The sequence below is a fragment of the Streptopelia decaocto genome (genome assembly GCF_964273445.1).
Source record: "Streptopelia decaocto genome assembly, chromosome: 9".
Classification (NCBI taxonomy): Eukaryota; Metazoa; Chordata; class Aves; order Columbiformes; family Columbidae; genus Streptopelia; species Streptopelia decaocto.
In genome coordinates, this window is record NC_138664.1 from 18,097,132 (window position 1) to 18,119,050 (window position 21,919).

A 21,919-nucleotide genomic window follows, 5' to 3' on the forward strand; every position below is an offset into this window, starting at 1 on the left:
GCAAGTGACAGTGGTTGGGTCTTCAGAGTGTTCTGAAAGACACTGACTAGACAACTATGGACATATTTAACAATAAGGTTTCAGTTTTGCAAAATCTTTCCATCACAGAGTTTATTCTGACAGATGGGAGGGCAGTCCTCTGTGTAGAGCTCTGTTCTAGAAGCTCAGAGATGAAAAACAAAATGTAAATTCAACAAGTGAATATTCATAAGATAACTTCACTAGACTATTTTATATTTAGAAGCCTTTGCCTGAGAACATACCTCCCAAACCCAGACATTTAAACAAATGAACCATCAGACTGACACTAGCTCTGAACCTTCTCATCACAGAAGCTCAAACAATGTCTCTTGAGAGATCTGGAGCTGATGGGAACCTTTCCCGCATGGGCAGCAACTGAGCCAGCTCTAGACCTACCAGTGAAACCTAAACCTGATCTAGTTTATCCTATTCTCTTCTCCCAATTTCACACCAAATTAACAAAAGATTTCTCACCTGTGACTTCCTCCCCCTTGTGTAGAAAAGGTGGAAAAAGGTCATCTTGACTGACTAGTTTTCTTTGTACAAAGCTCCATCCTCCCAGCATGATGACCAGCTCCTAATCACACTGCAAGTTTCCTATCAGTGCCACTCCTTCCTTAGCTGAACCAGCACTCGGTCTCCTTCATATCTCCCCATTAGACCCTGCCATTTGTTCTAAATCTCTAAAAAAGCAGTGGAAACACTTCACCCTGACCTGAGTGAGGAGCAAGACTGAAATTCAGAAGAGGTTATGTAGCCCAGTGAGGAGATACAGATTGTGAAGAATTTAGGACCCTGATAAACTTTCTGTAATAATACTATTTACTATGCAGTCTCCATAGACAATAACCCAGACAGGGCTCATTAGTATGCTAAAAATCACTTTCTAAACTGATACACTTAAATTATGTAGGACTGCATAGATACTGATTTTAATATCAGATCTTTTCATTTTATTAATGCATCCACACCAAAATTAAGTATTTTGATGTGTATATATGTCCAGGCAGACTACACCTTTACACCTAAAAGTTATTAAAAAAAAAAAAATCCTCATACTTTCATTAACTTGATAATTTCTGGCTAGGTGAACAAGCCCAATCAAAAGGTTGTTTCTGGTTCCTGCACTCAGTCACGCCATTCATTCTCTTTTATCCACTGTATGTTCCTGATGCATTTTCTGACTACTGTGCCATGCAAACAAAAAAGGACTGTTTTCAGAAGACTACACAAGACCTTTGCCACCTCCTTGTACAGATATCATTACTGCTTGCATTCTGAAAGGCCAGAGCTTGAGAAAGAATAATGAAAATAAGATTCCACTGCAATATTTGTACTGTGTTAGGCAGCACATCTCAAACAGAAAAAAAGTTATTGCATGGCTACCCTAAATAATAATAAAAAAGCCAACAAGAAATTACTATTTCCAAGCTCTAATCCTCTTAAACATATCCAAAACTATCATCGCAGGTAGATGATTTAAGAGAATAATCCCTACAGATTCCTATTCAGATCACAGTGGTATTTCCTGGGTACTGCTGACATACAGGCTAAAACATAACCCCTTTTTCAGGCAGCTCTCAGTCTAAACAGATAATATTTACTCTTTTCATTTGCACAACGAAGAACTGAAGCAGAGAAAAACAAATGACATGCCCAACTGTCTAAATCAATTTTTTTTTATCATCCCCATCACTGAAGTATCCGAGTATCTTTTGCTAGTGCGTTGACCAGACCACGAGACAGAAATAGTATCTGTCACACACAGAAAGCCTGTCTCAGAGCCTGGGAACGGAATCCAGATAATCTGGATCCAGGCTCAGCCCTCCACCTCACCCTGAGGACACCTTCCGCTCCACAGATCTCCTGCAACATGAAAAAGCAGCAGCCCTGGACCGTGAAATACTGGATATGGGAATTTACTACTAGAGAACTTCAGAATCAAATTCAGAGTTCCTATCATTAAAAAAGTAGCAAAAGTGACAGAAAGTAACAAAAGTGTTTCTTTAACTGACAGGACTGACATTTTTTCCATTTGAAACTCTCTCATTGCTAGGATTTTAAAGGGCTGATATTTCATCACCAAATTGGAACCCAGCTGGTAAGTATCAATGATATGAGAAACTCAGCAGAGAAACAGTGACCCCATTATATGTGAAAGAGCATTGCTATTTTAGCTGAAGAAATGTATGCTTTTTCAGTCTTGTATGGCATTGCAGGAGTTCCTCTTTGATTTTTCTTAGGAGAAACCCCATGCAGATTCCTCTGTGAAGCTGTATTGCAGGATTGGAGATACTGGATGAGCCTCAGAAAAGCTGCAGAGCCAGTTTCAGCTTCCCTACAGATTGAGAATCCATAACCACACATATAATTGCTGAAGACTGCAGATGAAATCCTGGCTACAGCAAATACAGTGACTATATTTTCATTAATGCCAAGGAGGCCCAAACTTTCCTCTGAAGCTTCAGCTCCACAAAACTATTGATCTAGTTGTGAAGTATCTACTACTAGATCAAAGATATCAAAACCCCAAGAAACCAAACTGGACTGAGACAAACAAACCTGATACTTCATGTTAGTTCAGGGTACAGGTGTGCTCCCAAAGTGTTTCTGATAAAGTTACTGCTGTCTGTCCTCTATAACCAGCATAAACACCACATAATGTATTCAGGCTAGTTCAGCACAGGTGACATTGTGTGTCTCACATTAAACATATACTGCCTAGTAATTTAGCAACGCCCAAATGGTTTTTAATGTTCATGAAACTGTTGTCTGCCCTCTCATCACGAGGAGGTTGTGAGACCACCTGTGTAAGAGGACTGAACAATTCAGCTTTGTATTCTAAGGCATGGATGCTGGTCTACACCATTCTCCCCCACAGAACAGCTGCGTCTGAGAAAAGCCTTTTTAAAAGTCTGTCACACTGCACAGTCAGTGAACTTTAAATTGATTTTTGTTCCTTGGCTTTGATTTTCCCCCCGTCTTTGTTCTGCTGGTGCTTCAGCATTAGAGGAACCCATTTCTTTAATGTTATCATTGTCTTGGGCTGTAATTCACTGTAGATTCTGCTACAATATCACTGAAGTCAACTACCAAAGAGCCTTCTTAGTAAAAACTGCCTTCGGAATCCACCATTATTCTTACACTTGTCTGCACTGCCAAGAATATTTGACACATCTTTTCTTGTACAGGACTGAATCAGGACAAAAGAAGATAGCAAAAACAAAAACAGTGTGACAAGCCTTGGTAGACGGTACTCTACAGCATAGTTTAACTAAAAACTGAATGCTTAGACAACAATTGTCCATGAAATTCCATGTGACACTCAGTATTGCTGGTTGGTACCAAAGTAAAATTGCAGCTGTATAACAGTCACTTCCTAAGGAGGATCTATAGGAAATCCTTCTACAGTCACTTATATGGAAAAAGGAAGTTTATATAACATCAAAAGGATTAGAGAGATGGGGAAAGTACCAAATTAATAAACCCATGCAAGCCAAAGAGCGAACTCCAGCAGTGAAGAGTCATAGGGGAGGCCAGGATTGAAAGTGAGAAGTAACAAGGATTAAGACAGAGTTCAGATATATTGAGGAAGATGCAGAGACCAAATCCTGCCTGTGGTTATGCCCATGAAAACCTGCAGAAATCAAAGAACTGCACTGATCCAAGATGGGATAGTAGATTTGGAAAGACACCACATGCAGTACACATAGATGCACTTCCTCAAAGAAGGGAGATAACCCGCAAACTCAAAGCAGGACTACCAGAAAAAGAGATGGAAGAGACACGATGAGAAAATATAAACACCAGAACAAGGCAAGCATGTCCAGGCATCATTGCCAAGCTCAGCAGGTATGTGACGGAGAATACCTACACTTCATCTGGCTTCAAATTGCTCCTTTTGCAGGCAATAAAATTACTGCACAAATCCCAGAGAATAAACTGAGTTAACACCCCATTAAATACAACAGACTTTCAATTCAAGGTATGGACGTGCCCAGATTAAGCTACCCCTGTACAAGCTGGCCCATGGGTAACATACATCAGTTCTACTGACTTATGGTCTAAGGAAAAAAAAAAAGCCTAAGATGCTTGGGAGTGAATTCCATTAGGAAGAATTCCTACAAGGTAAGAAAGGATACATTATTTGGAGCACGCTTGAACAGCACAACATATTTTTCCATAAACATTCTTCGTACAGTTGAACGCATACCCCAGGGGAAAAAGCTAGGAATTTGTTATTTTGTGTATTTTCTTCTATCAGTAACATGATCTTGCCCCTCGCCCCCTTCCTCCCCAGACTGAGCAGTCTTGATTTTAAACTTTCAGTTTGTTTAGTCAGTATCTGGCCTGGAAACTGGTACCAGAGAGAATGGCACTGTTGCTGGGTTGATTTGTTGCCCCCATTTCACAGAAGATAATTTAAAACACTTATTTCCATCGTTTCACCTTTCTAAACAGTTCAGCTGCAGCAGCGGTGGGCCCCTTCCAAATTCACTACTCCTCCAGTGACATTCATTGAAAAAAAGACCACAGGAAAAATCTTTGTTGGTAGAAGCATTTAGTCGATTTTAGCTGGTTTTAAGCTGAAACAGTTTAGCACACAGGAAGAGGGCAAGAGAGGAAAGGAAAGGAAAGGAAGGACAGGAAAACAAACAGATAAGGTCAACAGGATGAAGTCAGGAGTTAGATTTAGATTGTTGTGTATTTACTGACAACTGTAGATGCCGAGAAGGGGATGGTTTTCTACACTCTGTGCTCCTACATCATTTCAGCCTACAGTTTCACAAACCAGTGAGCCAAAACGCAAGGAAGATACCTCCAGAAAGGAGTGCCTGCTTCTCCTTTCTCTCTGGCCCTCTGCTTACTTTGTGCGAACCTTAGTGCTTACCAGAGCTCGACACAAGCTCGGCTGATTCATAAAACACAGAAAACTTTCAGTAAGAAAAAAGCTAAGTCATTTTCTACCATTTTGATGAATTAGTGAAGCTCACAGTTGGGCAAGGATGCTCTTGGCTGGAGTAAGACGATAGTGAGAAGCAGCTTCCGCCATGCTGTACATGCTCCAGCAAGCTGGCAGTGCTGTTTGAGCGTGAAGCTGTTGCAGGCTCCCAAAATGAAAACCAGCTTTGCAAAGACAGTGCTACATAAATACCAACAGTTGCAAGCTCCCTCTACATGGATTTATGTATTCACAGCTCCTGTGAGTTAGGAAGCTAGAGAAGAAGTCAGCTGTGCTGATTTTACGTATCAGTCGACACAAAGAATCAGCTTCAGCCAACTAGAAACCTTTACCATGACCATTCCTTGCTGTCAGAACAACTTCAAAGACATGCAAACTGAGTTCATGTTTTATTTGCCATACCAGCATTTCCTTGTAAAACAAGAACGCTTGCTGTACCACTTCCAGCCTAACCAGCCCTCAAAGATCGGTAGGAAAAGGAGACTGTATCTGCCTGAAACAAAGAAATATTTTTTAAAAACACACACGCAATAAAAAAACAAACCAGGGAATTAAGTTTCCACATGCAGCAGCTCTCTTACTCCGGCTCCCACTAACAGGCTTTTCCACTCTCGTTTTGAGATACCAAGATTTATCATTAGAGGGCACTGCTTCCCCCAGTAGAAAATGGGTTCTTTTCCTTAGGTGGATAGATACTTCAGACATCTGGAAACGCACATTTATCACATAACTGTGAAGTCCTGAAACAAGGTTGCAGCTGGAATTCCATTTTTGCATTTGCTACTTTTTCTGCTCAAAAGCACTTCAAGAGCGTATGGAATTTGCAGGTCACAATCCAAACTTACTGAGGCTAAAAGCTCCACTATTTCTGCACTAGCAGTAAATGAGTAGGTGAACATCAATACAAAAAATAAATGCAAATTAGATTCCTGTATCCTCTTATTCCTGCTGCCCTTATCCTACAAAGTTTAACAGGTGTTTTTAAATGGAGTGAGGGTAGAATGTAATTCATACCTTTATCAGAAAAAAAAAGGATTGTAAGCAGAATTTGACTCTACTAGCATTAACAACGAGTGGCCCTGACATATGTAAATGCAAACAGAAGAAAAATGATACTTCCCTGCTGCATATGAAGTTCATAGCATATACTTGAAAACGACACACCAGCATACAGCTCCATTTCTTCTGAAAGAGCAGATGCTCTACTTCTGTGTGTTTTAAGAGAACTGAAAAGTTCTGAGGACAATGTCAACACCCTCCACAATTCATACTTACAAGGAAAAGACGACACGTAGTGCTGTTTCAGAGCATATGTATAGCTCTGTATAGCATTCATGCTCAAAAAGCCACGGTCGTTTCCAGATTAATTTTCTAGAGCTTGTCACTCTCCTGCTGACTCTCACTTCTGATACACTTACTCCATCTCTTCCCCCAGTCCAAACAGTTTACTGCTCTTCCTCCAATATTAAAGAAACAAGAAGAACCTAGGCAGGAATTCGAAGCACCATAGAGAAAAAGAAACTTCCTCTGAGAAGAAACAAAATACTAATCCAGTTGTTAACATCCATTTTGAAGGGTGAGGGGTTGAAACAGTATGTTTATAGGCCTAAAATTTCAGCTTGGGATTTCTCTGCAAGTGTCCTGGGTTTAAGCAGTATTATTTCAAATAAATTAGATGAGGGAATTCTCTCTTGACTAACACTGGAAGAGATTAAATAAAACTCAAGCTGCCCATACAAGATACAAATAGAAATCCCATGGTATTATTACTCCAGATTGAAAACTAGACCTCTTTCCATTTCTCTGACAGCTCAGTATTGGGTGGATGTATCATTCTTCACCTGAATTTAAGGAAGTCAGATGGATATCTAGCAGCCAAGGATTTGAAAAAACAGAACTCTATACATATGTATTTAGAATCCAAGTTTATAAACAAAAAGACCATATGGACTTCATGCACAGACATACTTCTAGGGAAAAGCAGGAATGCCCTTCATCTTCCAGAGCATGAGTGAGCAGAGCTACAAACCTGTGAACAGTAGTGTTTAACAGCTTTAGGAGATGAACCATTTCATCAACAGGAAAAGAGAAAGCAGAGGATCTTAGAATCCTCTTCTGTCTCAGAATAACTTGCATCAATTCAGTAACGTATACACCATTATGACTTAATATCAACAAGATGATGTTTTCAACCATGCTGTACTAGCATAAGCGCAGGGCCAGCTATGGGTCCAGGGTAAATCAGCACCGCAAAGAACCCTGTTGCTGGGTCCAAGCAGATATGCACATAAGGAACGAATTCTAACAACCTGCTTAAATATTTATGCTTAGAATATTCAAATTAGACATATGCACGTTAGTAAGTCTGGAAGAGTATCCTGCTTATGTTCTTCATAATTCTTTTTACTTACTTTTCCTACAGCTTATACTCTATGAACAGTAGCATTTGTGATCAGCCGGAACCTTTTCCAGTTATCAGCAGAAGAATCAAGGTTTTCTGTTTATTAAAGCCAGAGAGCTTCCCAGATCTTTAATCAAAACTTTCCTTTCCACATGCCACAAGCAACCTGCCTAACGAATTAGCAAAACGTACTGATACTTAAACTTTGAGAGTTTTGTATTTTCACAATCCCTAATGCAAAACAACTTTCCTTTTAAAATATTTTGTCCCATGGTACTATTATGAACTGCTGGAGCACTTGGCAGACCCCTTCAGAATCCCACTGTACTATTTATTATATTAAAAAGAGAATATGTCCTCTTCCCCTAAAACCTGCAAACTAGGACAGAAGTTTTGCTACACAGAACAGTTTCCAATATCAGTGAACTATTTGCATATAAGTGTAGAAGAAGATGGGGACAATTTCTGATGACACAAACCTGGACACAAAGATAGACCCTTCTAGTGTTTCTCTAAGTTGGAAAATTTTACAATAAGAAGCCATGCATTATCATGATTTGTACAGCCACCTTTTCCTCTTGCTGCCCTCCAAAATTGTGCTTAGAAATGCCCTAGCTGTATGTGTTCGGCATTACTTTAGTACGACTACTCAAACGCTTGTATTGTACAGGCTTCTATATGCCAGTAATAATGCAGACTTAAGCTTCAAACCTTCACCACCTCCAATTTTTATATCTTCAGATACACAAACCATGATAAAAACCAAAAACCCACAGCATAAGAGTTACAGGTTTATTGAAACAACCCATAAATCAGTTTATATAAATGTTAGTCCTTGTATTACATAATGGATGTGGATACCCTACCCCATACCCAAATGGTACAATATATACAAAATCCGGAGATTTTGCAATTTAGATGGTAAACCATGAGTATATTAAAAGAAGTTTAAAAAGTTACAAAAACCTTCATTACTATGAGAAATTAGGAAGAAAGAAGCAGCAAAAACATTCATGGTTCACAAGCAGAAAAATTCTATAGTAGAAGTAGAGGATAGGCCTGAGTGTACTTCTGACTCTGAATGATACAACTGAATTGAAACAAAAGACTTTAAAAAGACTTAATTTCAGACTCCAAATACATTACCAGCAGGAACCTGCCCAAGGAAAGAAGAATTGATCTTTTCTTCTAAGAAGAACCCAAAGCCCTCAAATCCCCCTAACCTCTCCTAAATAATGATTAATCATCAATCCAAATGACGAGCAGCAGCAGAGCAAACAGGGGGTAACAAACAGAAAAAAAAAAAACAGTAGGGATGCCACACTGCATTACATTGTCTTTGATTATGATTGACCAGCACCAGATCCTGATGCCATGTACAGCCCCAGAGGTTAGAAAGGGAACTAGATCTTTGTCTTATCACCAATTTATTGCTGCTTTGCTCTTATTTTTTTTTTAACTCCAGGTCTGTACACTTTGCTTTTATCTCGACCTTCCCAGTGTCACACAGCAGCTATTCTCCTATAGATTTCCCTAGATTCCTTCTACTTTTTATATCTTAATCTGTTCGTAACTGGTGTTTTACAAATTCCCCAAAGCATCGTAAATCTAAATGTGCAGTATGTCCCAGAGAGCAGATAGTATCTGAACCAAGCCTGCTGTTATACAGAAAGAACAGGCGTTAATTTGGCAATCAAAATAATGAGATGTGACCACAAAAGTAATATAAAGACATTGTTTCTTACAGCACTGTGACCTCAGAAAGAGCACCAGTGCAGGCAGAAGTCGCCCAAACTCTTCCAGAGGGGACTTACACCCAAAGGCTACAGTTTGGTTCCATAGTCAGTAAGTAGAAGATACATAATAAAAAGCTAGTAGAGAAAAAGAAAACCAAGCAGGGGGAAACAGGTATGATACAGAAGGTTCTTATAGCAATAGAAAATAAATATGTCGGTGGGAAATTAGGGAGGACAAAGGAAGACAAGGATGTCAAAGAAGTGCTGAGGGAAAGAGATTAATGACATTTTTAAAGTTGTGGAACAAAGATGACAAGAAGGACCCTGGTAACAATTAGCTATAACCAAAGATATCTGAAGCTTTCATCACTATAAATAATAATCACTTCACTTAGCTTTTTCAGAGGGAGATACGCTTAGGATGGAGAGGTGGAAGGGGCATATTATTTCCTTTCAAAGCTTAATGTGAAGTTGACAAAATCCCTCAGACAAAGGAACAATGCTAGTGATGGTTCTTTCATGAAAATGCAGTTAAAATTGAATCAGAATGGATTCAATGTCGAACAATTTTAATGAAGCAAGTGTCAACCAAGCACATCAACTTCTTAAAAAAACAAAGGAACTCTGAACTTTAATTACAAAAACATGGTACAGAAAACTTGGCATCCCAACAATTCCAAACACATTAATCCAGCAAATGGGTTCTGTTTTCATATATTTCTCTTAACATTTCTCTAAGTGACAACAGCATTTAATCCCATTCTTCTCTTTGACACCATCTTCATTTTTTATGTCTTTATCAGCCAACACTGAAAAATGTAAACTGAAGTGACACTCAGAAAACACTGGAGAGACAAAATCCATTTTTATAGGGTTAATCAATGTAAATAAGAAGCTTCTTAATGAGACAAAACATCATCTGTCACATCATCGGTAAGCAAGAACTTATTCTTTCCCCAGATGCCTCCCTGCATTCCTTGTATAAAAAAGATTTGCCAGCCCCTAGCTAACAATATTGTCTTAGACTTCTTATCCCATCACGCTTGCATGCTACTCGACAGCATGTTGCATTAGCAGTGTGCCACGAGCTGATAGTTGCATTGAATTTACTTAGGCAGGGGCAGCCTGCAGCCACCAGACCTTATTTACGGCATGGATATGCCACAGTCTGGAATTGCATCCTACTACCATATCACATCACAATTTCTGAATTTCTGAATCTTTGTGGGATACAGCTCCAGGTCTTAGGTAATATGCCACAGACTGAACTTCAAAATTTTGTAAATCAACTTTTGGCTACGTACTGCATTTTGGCCACTTCAATAAATGTCAAATATCAATTCTAAAAAACAAGATACACACAGGAGACGAAAATATCGGTGCTTCTTCTGGAGACATGATTAACCTGCAGGATTTTTTTCCCTGCACAGTATTCGTTATAGAATCCACTAAAAAAGTTCATGCCAACATCAGCTGGCCTCATCCATGCTGAGGAAAATGGAGGTCAATGTAGTAAATCGAGGTTCCTTTTTGTGAAGTCTTGAAAATGAGACCGAAGACAACAGAAAGCAGTTTCCTCCCTAAAGGAAGACTTGAATTTACGTGGAAAACCCTGCTGCTTGGCTACAGCAATAAACCCATGACTAAGCAGAGACCTGACATACAAGGTGTTGATCTGGAGATGGCTTCAGGCAAGCATGAAGTCCATGTGTGGGAAAAGAAGAAACTGCTTTTTATCTTCAAATACTTGCATTACAGATACATTAAAGTGATGCTGACTTCAATGCATTCCAGTAACAAAAACAATCTCCAATTCATAACAGGGAAATCTTAAAGATCTCTTAAGGAGGATCAAGGACACTGTCATGTGGAAAAATAGCATTTCAACCACTACCATAAAGCCCAGAGATGTCCAGCAAGTGCTCAGCCAAAGTCTGAATGAATAATTTGACAAGGGGCAGCAAATGATTTGCGTTAGTGCAGACAGTAGGTGCCTTCATCTTTGACAGGAGGTACAGCATAGCTCAGCAAGATTACAGACTCAAGCATGCAGAGTTCTACTTGATGCGAGTGAAAGGCCATTTAGGTCACACTGGAGCATAACATGCTGAATGCCATAGGCTCCACAGGCTACATACAAAAGGTGAAGGCACTTACGGGCTGTAACGTAGAATTCTGTGGGCTGCCGTAGGTACCTAGCCGCTAATAAGCTTCCCTGCTCTAATAGTTCATGTGAAAACACACGCGCTGCTTCCAGGCATATTGCTTCCCAGCACTGCCATTTCAGGAGAGCAGGAAAAAAAATGCAGTCCCCCTGCCCATTTCTCTTTTTATAGAATACCACTCTCACCATGAGATTATTCTCTCAAAAAACAGGCAGTAACATTAAATCAGGCCAAGCAACATACCAAGAGGATGGGCAAGCTTTATGTTTTCAGTCTAAAATGGAGATTCCCATTTTCCCTGCAAAGAACTAACATTTCACTTCCTGTCTTGATTACCACTTACTACTTTGCAGTAGTGAAATGAGTAAAATATTCCACCAAATATTTTCAAGAAGTAACAGCAGATCTTCACAGAATAGTAGGATGCTATGTGCAAGAGAGGTGCCTGAAGAGAGAGGGGAGAGAGGAGATCTGTCTTAGAATCAAGTCACAAAGCACCAACCACAGCCGGTCTCTAGCAGGGAGCACACTCGCATTGTAGAAGTTACAGGCTAACACAAAAAACAGGATTCTGCTGAGGAAAAGCTTCTATAAACATCGCAGGCAGGGTAGGACAAGACAGTACACCAAGGAAGACTGTCTGTAATAGCAGAGAACACAGGCACTGCTATCCAGTACTGCAAGCATCAGAAAACAAGATCAAAAGAAGAAAACTAAAGTGGAAAAAGGTAATCCCCCAAGATAAACATAAAAACAAAATAAAGGACACTAAGACAGTAAGCAATATAACACATCAACACTATTACTACAGCACGTAGGCCGACTTCATTTCACAAACTGCGAGATTTCATCTCCATAGGCAGCCAGTCCACAAAACGTATGCACCCTTACACCCAGCAAAATCAGTAAGAAACTGAAGATTGCACAAAAGTTGCATGCTCTTAAGTGTTTACACAGAGGACAGTTCCAAATGTTTAGTGGGCAGTGTCCGTGGCTTCTTAAGACCTTTTAATGCATTGATCTGTTTGTCTCACTGACAAACCACAACGGCAGGGGCCAGGACAAACCTGCAGTTCTGCCTCCAACCCCTACTTTTTCCCTCATGGCTTCTTATTCCACACTGGCCAAAAAAAATTTTGTAAAGCATCCCTGGGTCACGAGACCTGCAGACGAAACAGAGAAATAAGTGTTAGAAGACTACATCTGCCAGGATTAAATAGGCACCGTGACATTATTTTTCAGATGGTTTATCTGAAAGCACAATATTAATAAGTCTAGCAAATAAGCCTACAGAGACAGAACTGTAATCAAATTCCTGTTTCCATCCAGAGTGCTTAATAATTAAAAATTTCATCTTCTCCCCACATACTGTGTGCACAAAGAAGTTCTCTTTACAATGTACTGAGCCACCAAAACCCACTTCAGGTCTGTGAAGTACAGTGGTTTTCAAGAGTACCATACTAAATGGACTTTTCTATGAAGTTGATTTGTAATGCGTCGAGCTCAAACAGACCATTTGGTTGACAGAGATTACATTTAGGAGAATATACTTCATATGTGTGTTAATAAAGGAACAATGACAGTCTGCTGATACAGTTTATCAGATGCCAGCTGAATCTTTCTATGCAAAGCTTTCCTCTTTTCTAGGGAAGCCCTACTTTTTCCCTAGGTTTACACCAAATAAAGCCCAATCCCTCCTTCTCTCTAAGATTTTCAAAAAATATAATCATTGCCAGCTGAATGTCAGTGTAATTAATAGTCCTATGAATTACTTACATCTAGTCACATGTACATATCTATATAATGAAACTAGGTGATTATTAATTACATTTAACTGCCTTGTACTGCTTTGCTGCTGCAGGGAGGGAAATGATAGGCCAGAGTAGAATGGAATGGAATCCAATTTTTCAACTATAAAGTAGAAGGAGAAATTCTAAAGCAAGAATTATTTGTTTTTTTCCAAACCAATTACAGTTTATCCAAGAAAAAGATATTTGCATTTTTAGGAACACCGAAACTGTCTGTCATTTAGGAAATAAAAATCTGCCTGATATGAGAACCAAAGTCTAGATTTTAGTAGCTTTGAGATGATTTTTCTGGCAAGGTGCTTACAGGACAGATATCTGTTTCAGGGCCTGGCATGCCCTTCTAATAACTGATTGACGAGAAGCTGCTTTTCCTCTCACACATTCTGTAAAACCTCCCCATCCCCTGATTCTCTTTCCAAGCTTAAGAGTGCTAATTGAAAACAGTATATGAAAATGAGGAGGTTGATGAGCTACTGAAAAATCCCAGACCTGGATCAACAAGCTGTTCCCTTCATAAATAGCAGCAGTAAAGGCACTTCTTTATTCTGCTGGGAGCTCCGTCATCTCTTAGAACTATAGTCCGTTCCATCTGGCTACCCTCTGGAAGGACAATGATCTTTTAGCTTAAGCCACACTATAATGGGGAACGTGTAATTAACTGTTCTACACAGTATCACAAAAGGTCAGGATCAGAAAGGATGAAAAGCCCTGTCTGGTTATTTGCAGATGGCACAACGCAGCTTTATTTGCATTTCTAAACATTATTCAAGACATGTACAGTAGGTCTCTACATAATAAATGCCTAAAGAATCCAGGTACGTACATAATTAAAACAGAAGTAGGCAAACTCCTAATGGCTGTCTGGTGCTGCGCATCATGGGGGAAGCAGGGGAATAAGTGGTGTGGGAAATGCAAAGCAGCACAGTAATGCAGAAAGACTGGTATTTCTTTGTTGGTTTGTTTTGTTTTTTACCTGGTTCCTTATTACAGTTTTCTAAGCTGTTAAACAGAAGCAAAAATAGAGAACTATGAACTCAGTAATAATCGGTGCATAAGCCACATGATCATTAAAGCCTCAGCAAATGCTACATAAAGCCTGAACTACACACCAGGGCTTCACTTGCATGTAAACCTTCATAACCAGAAGAGCTTGACTACAGGTGCTACAGAGCAGGTAGTTGTAGGCTATTTTCAGTTTATAACAGAGATGAGTTCACTTGTAACCTCTTGAGACAAATAAACTTCTGTGATCATCAGACACCATCATTAATACAGAACTTTTCATATTTACTTCACTTTAGGAACCTTATTATAAATTAGGCACCCTGTAACTAAAAGGCAAATAATAGTTGTTTTTTGTTTTGTTTTTACACCATTCTGTCAGTATTCTTACCTTGCACAAATACAATTAATAACAGGACAAACAGCTATTTATGTCTTTATACAAAAGATCTTGGAACTAAGGGGAATTTCAGAACCCTTTAATGCTGCTGGATGTTTTTAAATCCATTTGACTTTCATCAAGTCAACATGCTCCTGTGGCTTCGAGGAAGAAAACTCTTTTGATTGTACAATACGGTGATCAGCACAAGAATCAGTGTCAGAACAAGTGCCAGAGGTACAGAGTAGATGCCAAACAGAAGCAGGCCAGGAGCAAGCACTTACCCCGTCACTAGCGTTCAAGTCTGTTTACCACATCTCTGACTGTGGCTATAAGGTTCTCGTTCTCCTGTGGGTTCGCCATAATAATACTGTGCAGTCTATTCATGTAAGAATCAATAGTTTCCATCGTGGGTGTTTCGCCGCTACCTATAGTTAACATAGTAAAATGAACCACATAATATTTAGACGACCACAGCTATTCCAAAAAGTTAAGACTATGCGAAGGGCAACTTGTGCCAACATGTAGCTGCTATAGGAGGCGATTTTGGCATGCGCCGCCTCTTGTGACAGATTCTGTACAACAATGTCCTCCTAACTCCACAAAGTGAGTAGTTCCAAGGATATCAGGACTAATGAAGCATGGTTTTCTTTGATTTGGGTCTCACAGTTGATTATAACAAAGTTATTCAGATGGGCATTTATAGTATCTAAGCGGATTCCCTGGCATCTGACAATACAGATGCAACCTTCCTTTTAATCAAGGAACTTGCAGGTCCTGTCTTTTCTATTTAGTAACATTTTCACAAAACAAATGAAGGAGAGCAAGGACTGAATATGTGTCTCACTTTATTAGGAAAAGAAGAGTAAGAGTAATAAGAAAAAAGACATGTTGAAATAAAGCACTGACACTGAACCTTCCCCTGCACTCATTTTAAGATTTCAATACCTAACACAACAGAAGCTCAGAAACAGCCAAGATCATAGAACTACAACAGCAGGCCACATGCTGTACATTCATTGTACAAACATCACAAGTTAAATTTAACGTGTCAGGCAGTCACAAGCAAAAAAAAAAGTCTTACCTGGTAGTGGGACTCCAGCAAAGCTGGTTGTGAGGGCTTGGCGCAAGGTCTCTAGATGCTGTTGCAGCACTGTGTTGCGGCTACGCTCCTGTATCACATCTACCTCCAATTTCTCCACTGCTGTACGCATACTCTCAACGTGTTTCTGCAGAGCAGCATTTCTCTCTTCGAACTCCATGTTGGATTTACGCAGCTGCCGCAGCTCAGCTTCACGTGCTGTGAATATCAAGCCATTCCCATGTAGTAAAACATTATAGAAAACAGAACTATGATTGATAGGTAATGAAGCAGAATGTTCTAGAGTGCTCAGCTGATGATTACAAATGGTGCAGTTCTGGTTTATAGATTTAAAAGTATCATATAATGGAGTGCTAATAGTGCCTACAGTAGTACTTAAATAGACTTAATTTCTAGAGAGATAGACAAATTAGAAGACATTCAAAGTATCAGAATGGAAGTGAATAGGGGAATTGATTAGGAAGGAAGACTGCAAGACTGATTCCGAATGCATTCAAGTACGACACAGCACAGCAGGGGTGGCAAGAGACCTGCAGAAAAGATACCAGTTACAAAAATACATTTCTATTGATCATCAGGAAAAGTATCTGAATCTAAAGTCTGTTCAGTCAAGAAAGTCTCTGGGACATCTGGCAAAAAAATCCTAAACTCTTGGGAGATGCAGCTACAAAAACCAAACAGAGTAACAGAAGATACATCAGTGGAATCTTCCACACACCCAGAGGAAAAAAAAATAAAATATTGCTAACTAGCCTGAATCATCATCATGCTATATCTTAGATATTTGTTAATCCTGAAGAACAGCAGGATCCAGCTTAGAATGCCTGGAGTAATAGCATGTGGAACTTTAAAATCAAAAACGTTCTCCATAAAGGACAGTTGTGGAAAACAAAGTCAGGAAAAACTGCTTTTGCAGCCATTGTGGTTGTACAGAAGTAACGTCAGAGCACTGACCAACTCTACTCAAGCCATTACTTGAGCTGAGATGGACAAGTGCAAGGGCTCTTCAGCTGGACAGCACCTGGCAAAACCTTTGGAAAGCAAAGAGGGAGCCCTGCAAAAGTTTAACTTACCTTTACTATGATTCAGGAACTCTTCTGTGAAGATTGGAATATCAAAAACAGATCTCTCCTTTGTATCTGCTTCCTTCTACAAAAGAAAAGAGTAAAATGTATTATAGCTAAATACTGTTCATTTTCAGGACTTCATGAAACTACTTTGATCAAGAAAACAGAAAGAAAAGGAAGATCAAAAACTGAGGCAGATAAAGAGCTGGATGGATGGAAGATACTTTCAGCTCCCACCAAGAAAGACCAAAGGGTAGGTCTCCACATTTTAAGATACAGATTTAATAAAGGCCAAATAGCATTATCAAGAAATATCATACAATAAATTAAAATACACCCTTTCTCCCAATGACATTACACAATATAATCGTTCAGTTTTAAAACTATCTGAATTCCTTTTTACTCTCCATTGGAAAACAATCCATCATCAACCAACTGACACATTTTGAAATAGGCTATACAGGAATATCAGCCAACAGGGGATAAAGTCAGCAAAATGCACAGTATGTTTCATGGTTCTTTGTCTTTCACTACCAAAGCAAAAAAGAAAAGAGAAAAATAAGCAACTTTTTCCCCACAGTACCAATCTACATGTCTGTTCCAAACTGGAAGAGATGTTTTCTTTGAAACATTTAGATGGATGCTGCCACTATTGAAAAGTATATAAACATGATTTGTAAGAATCTATGAGGAAACCTGCTTACAGAATATGTAGTATCTTGGAAGGATAAAGGTGAATACGCATAGGCATATTTTGCCATTAGAAAGCAGCTGTTCACCCACGCTATGGCAGGTATGCATTAATGTGAGGAGAGTTTCAAGCAACTGGACTGTTTTCTCCTGCATTCTGCAAAAGCAAAAACTGCAAAATGTTTTCACTTGAAGACACAAAAGAAGGTGGACATCTTAAAGGCTGTAGTCAAGGGTCTCCTGTCAACTTACAGATCTCTTCACCTAATTTCTGATAAAGCTGGTGAATTTAACTACGTGAACTTGAGGCTATTAAAATCTGGGAGCATTTTGGATGCAGAAGATACAAAGTCCATCTATCGTTTGTGATTATAACAGGCTTTCTTTAAAAAAAAAAAAAAAAAAGCAGGAGATGCTCTATAACTTAGTCAAAAACCTGAAAAACCTAATTTGACTCAAGGAAAGAAAACCTACTATAGTACATTTCAGTCACCATTTCTGCAAGTCAAAATCAATGGTAATTAATGCTTGCTTTAAAGCCCGCATTGCTACCGACAAAGTCAATGCAAATTTGGTTTGATCAACTGCAGCAACTACAATCAACCTGTTACTTAATATAGAAACAACATTAAACATGAGATAATCTCTGCAGAGAACAAAAGCTTTTCAAACCTCTCAAATACCGCAGTTGATAATGTACCATAAATTCATGCTCCAAAACTATGTAGTGTCAAATGTGATTTGGTGCCCAGCAGAAAACCTAAATGTTTAAGAGCTGATAAGGAAATTCTGGCACCTGAGCTCAGAGTATCAAATTGGTGTCTGCCACATAAGGGAGCTAGATGGGGTGAGCTGAATGCCATTTGGCAGTCAACCAGGATAGACAAGACTAGATGGAAATTCAGATGATCTGTCTTTATCTGAGGAGACTGTCAATTGATTGTTTTTAAAGTAAAAGATAAGCTGAGTTTTATTGTTTAGTAGAATTAAAGCTGGAAAGTTCTGTATTTGCTGAGCAAGAGCCCAAAGCTCACTTGGTCTGGATCAACTGGGGATGCACTAGAAATAGGCAGGACTAGAGAGAGGGGAACAAACCTTCCCAGCTCTGCAAGACGCAAGTAGAGTGTTGCTAGGATTCCTGATAACATCATTTCTCCTTCCCAAGCCTAATCCCTTTGTTATTTTTTATTATAATTAGTATTTGAACTGTTCATTGCAAAACTTTTTGGAAGTCACCTCTATATACAATACTTCAAATTAGGTCTACATTGATTCACAGAAACTAAATAACAAACATCTAAGTGAAGTGAGGGGAGAAGGAAAGGTTTCCTTGACCTTCTGTTCTTATATTCTCTCAAGGAATAATTTAATCAGATCATACCTATTAATCATAAACACAATAATAATAGTCAGGTGGCTAAGAGAAAGCAGCAAGAAAACTAAAAGCTTTAGTCTTGTTTCCAGTAACAACTCTAGTACATACTTCTAAAAGCAATCAATCTTTTCTGCTTGTTCCTTGCCTGTGCAGGATTACAGCACTTGACTCCCTTGCAGAAAAGATGTGAAAGCACATCAGGTGATAAGCATGTGGAATTTTATAATATAAAGGTGAAAAATGCTTAGCAGACAAAGGCACAGGCTTTCAGAAGAGAATGCCTGCATAACATGTTGCTAGCTCAACTATGTACTAACTATCTGATGAAGATTTAAAGCCCCACAGGGTATGGAGGACTCCTTTTTAACTGCATTTATGATGTGAGATTTCAGTAATGATAGCTTGAGTTCAAAGGATGAGCGGTAAGACTCTGAATTTGTAGCTTGCCAGCTGTATAATTTAAAGGTTATGTAAACACCACAAACTAGAACTTGAAGCCTTCAGTAATCTGGTTTTGTACAATTAAAGCTAAACTTAGATTCAGCACCTATAGAATGAGAAATCCTGGGGACCACGTACTTCTGAAGATTGATCTTATTGCAAGTCCTTCCTTCAAGAGTTAATAAAAAGACATACCAAAAACATGCTACCAAAGCATTTTCCTGGAAGTGAAACATATTTTCCATAGACAAGACCAGTAGCTGCCTCTCAGCAGTTCACAGCCTTGTCACTATGTAATGAACACATTAAAAAGCAACTTGAATGCTTTCCCAAGGCAAAAAAACTCACAAAGAAAAACAGATATTTCATGAAGGCCTACTGCTTACAAGTGAAGAGGCTAAGCATAAACAAGATTTTTCATTGCTTTGTTTGCAACTTATTGGTAACTATGACAGCTCTGTGGCCTTAGGTAATACAACTGCAGAGAGAAAGTTTCAGTACTTCAAGGGAAGAGATACTACAGCCACCTGGATGCACGAGATTTGTGATATGTCTCTTCAACTACAGCATAGGCAACTTATGTCCAGATATTATCACCCTTTTCCAACATTTCCATATTCAAAGTGGGCTGAGGTTTAAGAAAGATCTCCCAAAGATTTGGTCACTTTACACATTTTCTTCTCAAGGATGCCACAAGCATTTATGTTACTGCAGAAAATCAGTACCTCAAACCAGCAACCTAACAGTGCTAACTTGGAACGTTTATCTGTATCTTGAGATATTTGTGAGTTTTACCTAGATGTTTACTTACCAAATAATAAATAAAATTCTCTGCTTTGAAAAATTTCAAAGTAAAAATTTCACAAGTTGACCCTCTAACACACCAGATACTCAGAGGCTCAATTATACTGACTTGCACGCATTTATTTAACATTACAAAACAGATCTGTGTTTTAAATGTACCCTACACTCACACTTTATCTTAGATCACTTGTATCTGCCAAAGACCTACTAAAATTAGTTTTTATCATACTAATGTTAACATGAGAATACTTGTTGTTTCTAATTTTTGATCAAAAATCGCAACAGAAGAATTCATACTCTAAACCTCTGATTAGGGCCTTCAAGTGGCATAAACTGGTTTTTATTGACTTCACTAGAAACTTTCATCATCTGAAAATCTACTCACTGATGTAAGGGTAGAATGAAGAGGTTTACCTCATGATCATGGGCTGGCTGTCTTGCTCCATCTGAAAAAGAAAACACAAACTAGATATTCCCCCAGAATACAAAAGATTTGAGAAATCAAGAACCAAAGAATTAGAGCAGTTACACAACCATAATTACACCACAGTTATAAAGAGAAAACTTGTGCAGCCTTCCTAATAAGTCACAAAGAAGCTGTGTGTAACTTTGATGCTTTTAATGCACATCCTCCAATACAATCTATATACAGTTAAATTCACATAAATCTAATCACTTTACACACAGCTGATGTAAATGCCATAGAAAGAACACATTCACTTCTTAACAAGCCTTTAAATGAGTATCAGGCTACGTGACTAGCAGGGTACATATTTTTGTCCCATTCAATACCTTGTCTGTGTGATTTGCCTTTTTGCCTGTCCTGTGCTTTCCTGCTAAAGACTTTGTAGGCTTCAGTCTTCTGATACTGCTCCAGCTCCCGCATATAACGCTCCTTATCTCTGTCTGCTTCATCAAGGTATCTCTGAAACAAAAAAGTCCAAGAGTTTCAGGGAGTTTCCTTCCCTTCAGGAGGAAGGGAAGAAAAACAACTTGTCAGATGAAGTGCTGATCCATTTCACCTATGCAAACAGGAAAGGAGTGAAGAAACAATGAGAATCTGAGAGATGCAGAGACATTAAGATCTCTGGATAAAATAACTGTTTTCTGAGGCCCCCTTTGCTCACTTTTTTTCTTTTTATTCCAATCACTGTTCTGTTAACTCTTTTTTATTACACGTAGAAGGAACCTGCTACTGAGCTACTCAGATGAATATTACCTACACATCGTAGAACAAATACTTAAGAACTGCCCTTCTGTGGCTGGGATTAAATGCCACCAAACAAGAACACCATGCTTTAAGGTTTGGATCTGTAACAGCGGGATTTCCCATACACTCTTGCTTTCATGCCCCACAGACAAATAAAGCACTACCATTCTACAATCACACACTTTGTCCATCTGAAAAGTGAACAAAACACGACTATTGGAAAAAAGTAACATAAAGATAAAAGAGCCTAGAAGGTTATATCAGTTTAATCTATCTCCATTTAGGTTAAAAGAATTAATTTTTTTCTAGCCTGAAGATATTTCATACATCTGCATTACAGAATGAGTTTAACTGGAGAATTCTTAAGCAGAAGTGATAACCGTTTAAGGAGCAGTCACAACACTCAATGTAATCCTTTCAAGAAAAAAGTTGGCTTTCGAATTCTTTCCCTTGATGAGTTGAAAATTAAATGGAAATAAGTAATAAATCAGACTGGACCTTAGTGACCTGGTCTTTTAAGTTAGCGTGACAATACACATAATAACTTATAAATTCCATGCACCTGAAACATTGTTTTGACCCTGCTGAGAACACTTAACATTCCAGATTGGGGCACAACTTAGGTGATGCTGGGTTTGCATTGATTTGGACATTGCATTCCTCCCTAGGACATTAATTCTCCTTTCCCATCTCCAGCAATGTGCTGTTGAAAGGCTGCAGTAGCTGAGCTAAAAACAGCACAAGTTTTTCCTCCT

The 21,919-nt window shown here is 38.9% G+C and overlaps 1 protein-coding gene across 9 annotated transcripts in view; it reads right to left on the reverse strand.

Moving 5' to 3' along the window:
* HMG20A (high mobility group 20A) overlaps positions 1–21,919 on the reverse strand; it is a 167,347-nt gene that overhangs the window by 120,576 nt on the left and 24,852 nt on the right. For 7 of the 9 annotated variants that reach the window (XM_082061392.1, XM_082061390.1, XM_082061391.1 and 4 more), the window contains exons 6-11: positions 20,747–20,879; positions 20,369–20,400; positions 16,651–16,726; positions 15,560–15,775; positions 14,760–14,903; positions 9,674–12,449 (exon numbers count right to left, since the gene is read on the reverse strand). In XM_082061392.1, the coding sequence (XP_081917518.1) occupies positions 14,767–14,903; positions 15,560–15,775; positions 16,651–16,726; positions 20,369–20,400; positions 20,747–20,879 (594 nt within the window). In that variant the 3' untranslated portion in view covers positions 9,674–12,449; positions 14,760–14,766. Of the gene's footprint in view, positions 1–9,673; positions 12,450–14,759; positions 14,904–15,559; positions 15,776–16,650; positions 16,727–20,368; positions 20,401–20,746; positions 20,880–21,919 lie in introns of those variants that run through there. The other 2 variants (XR_014184893.1, XR_014184894.1) reach the window with 1 other exon arrangement.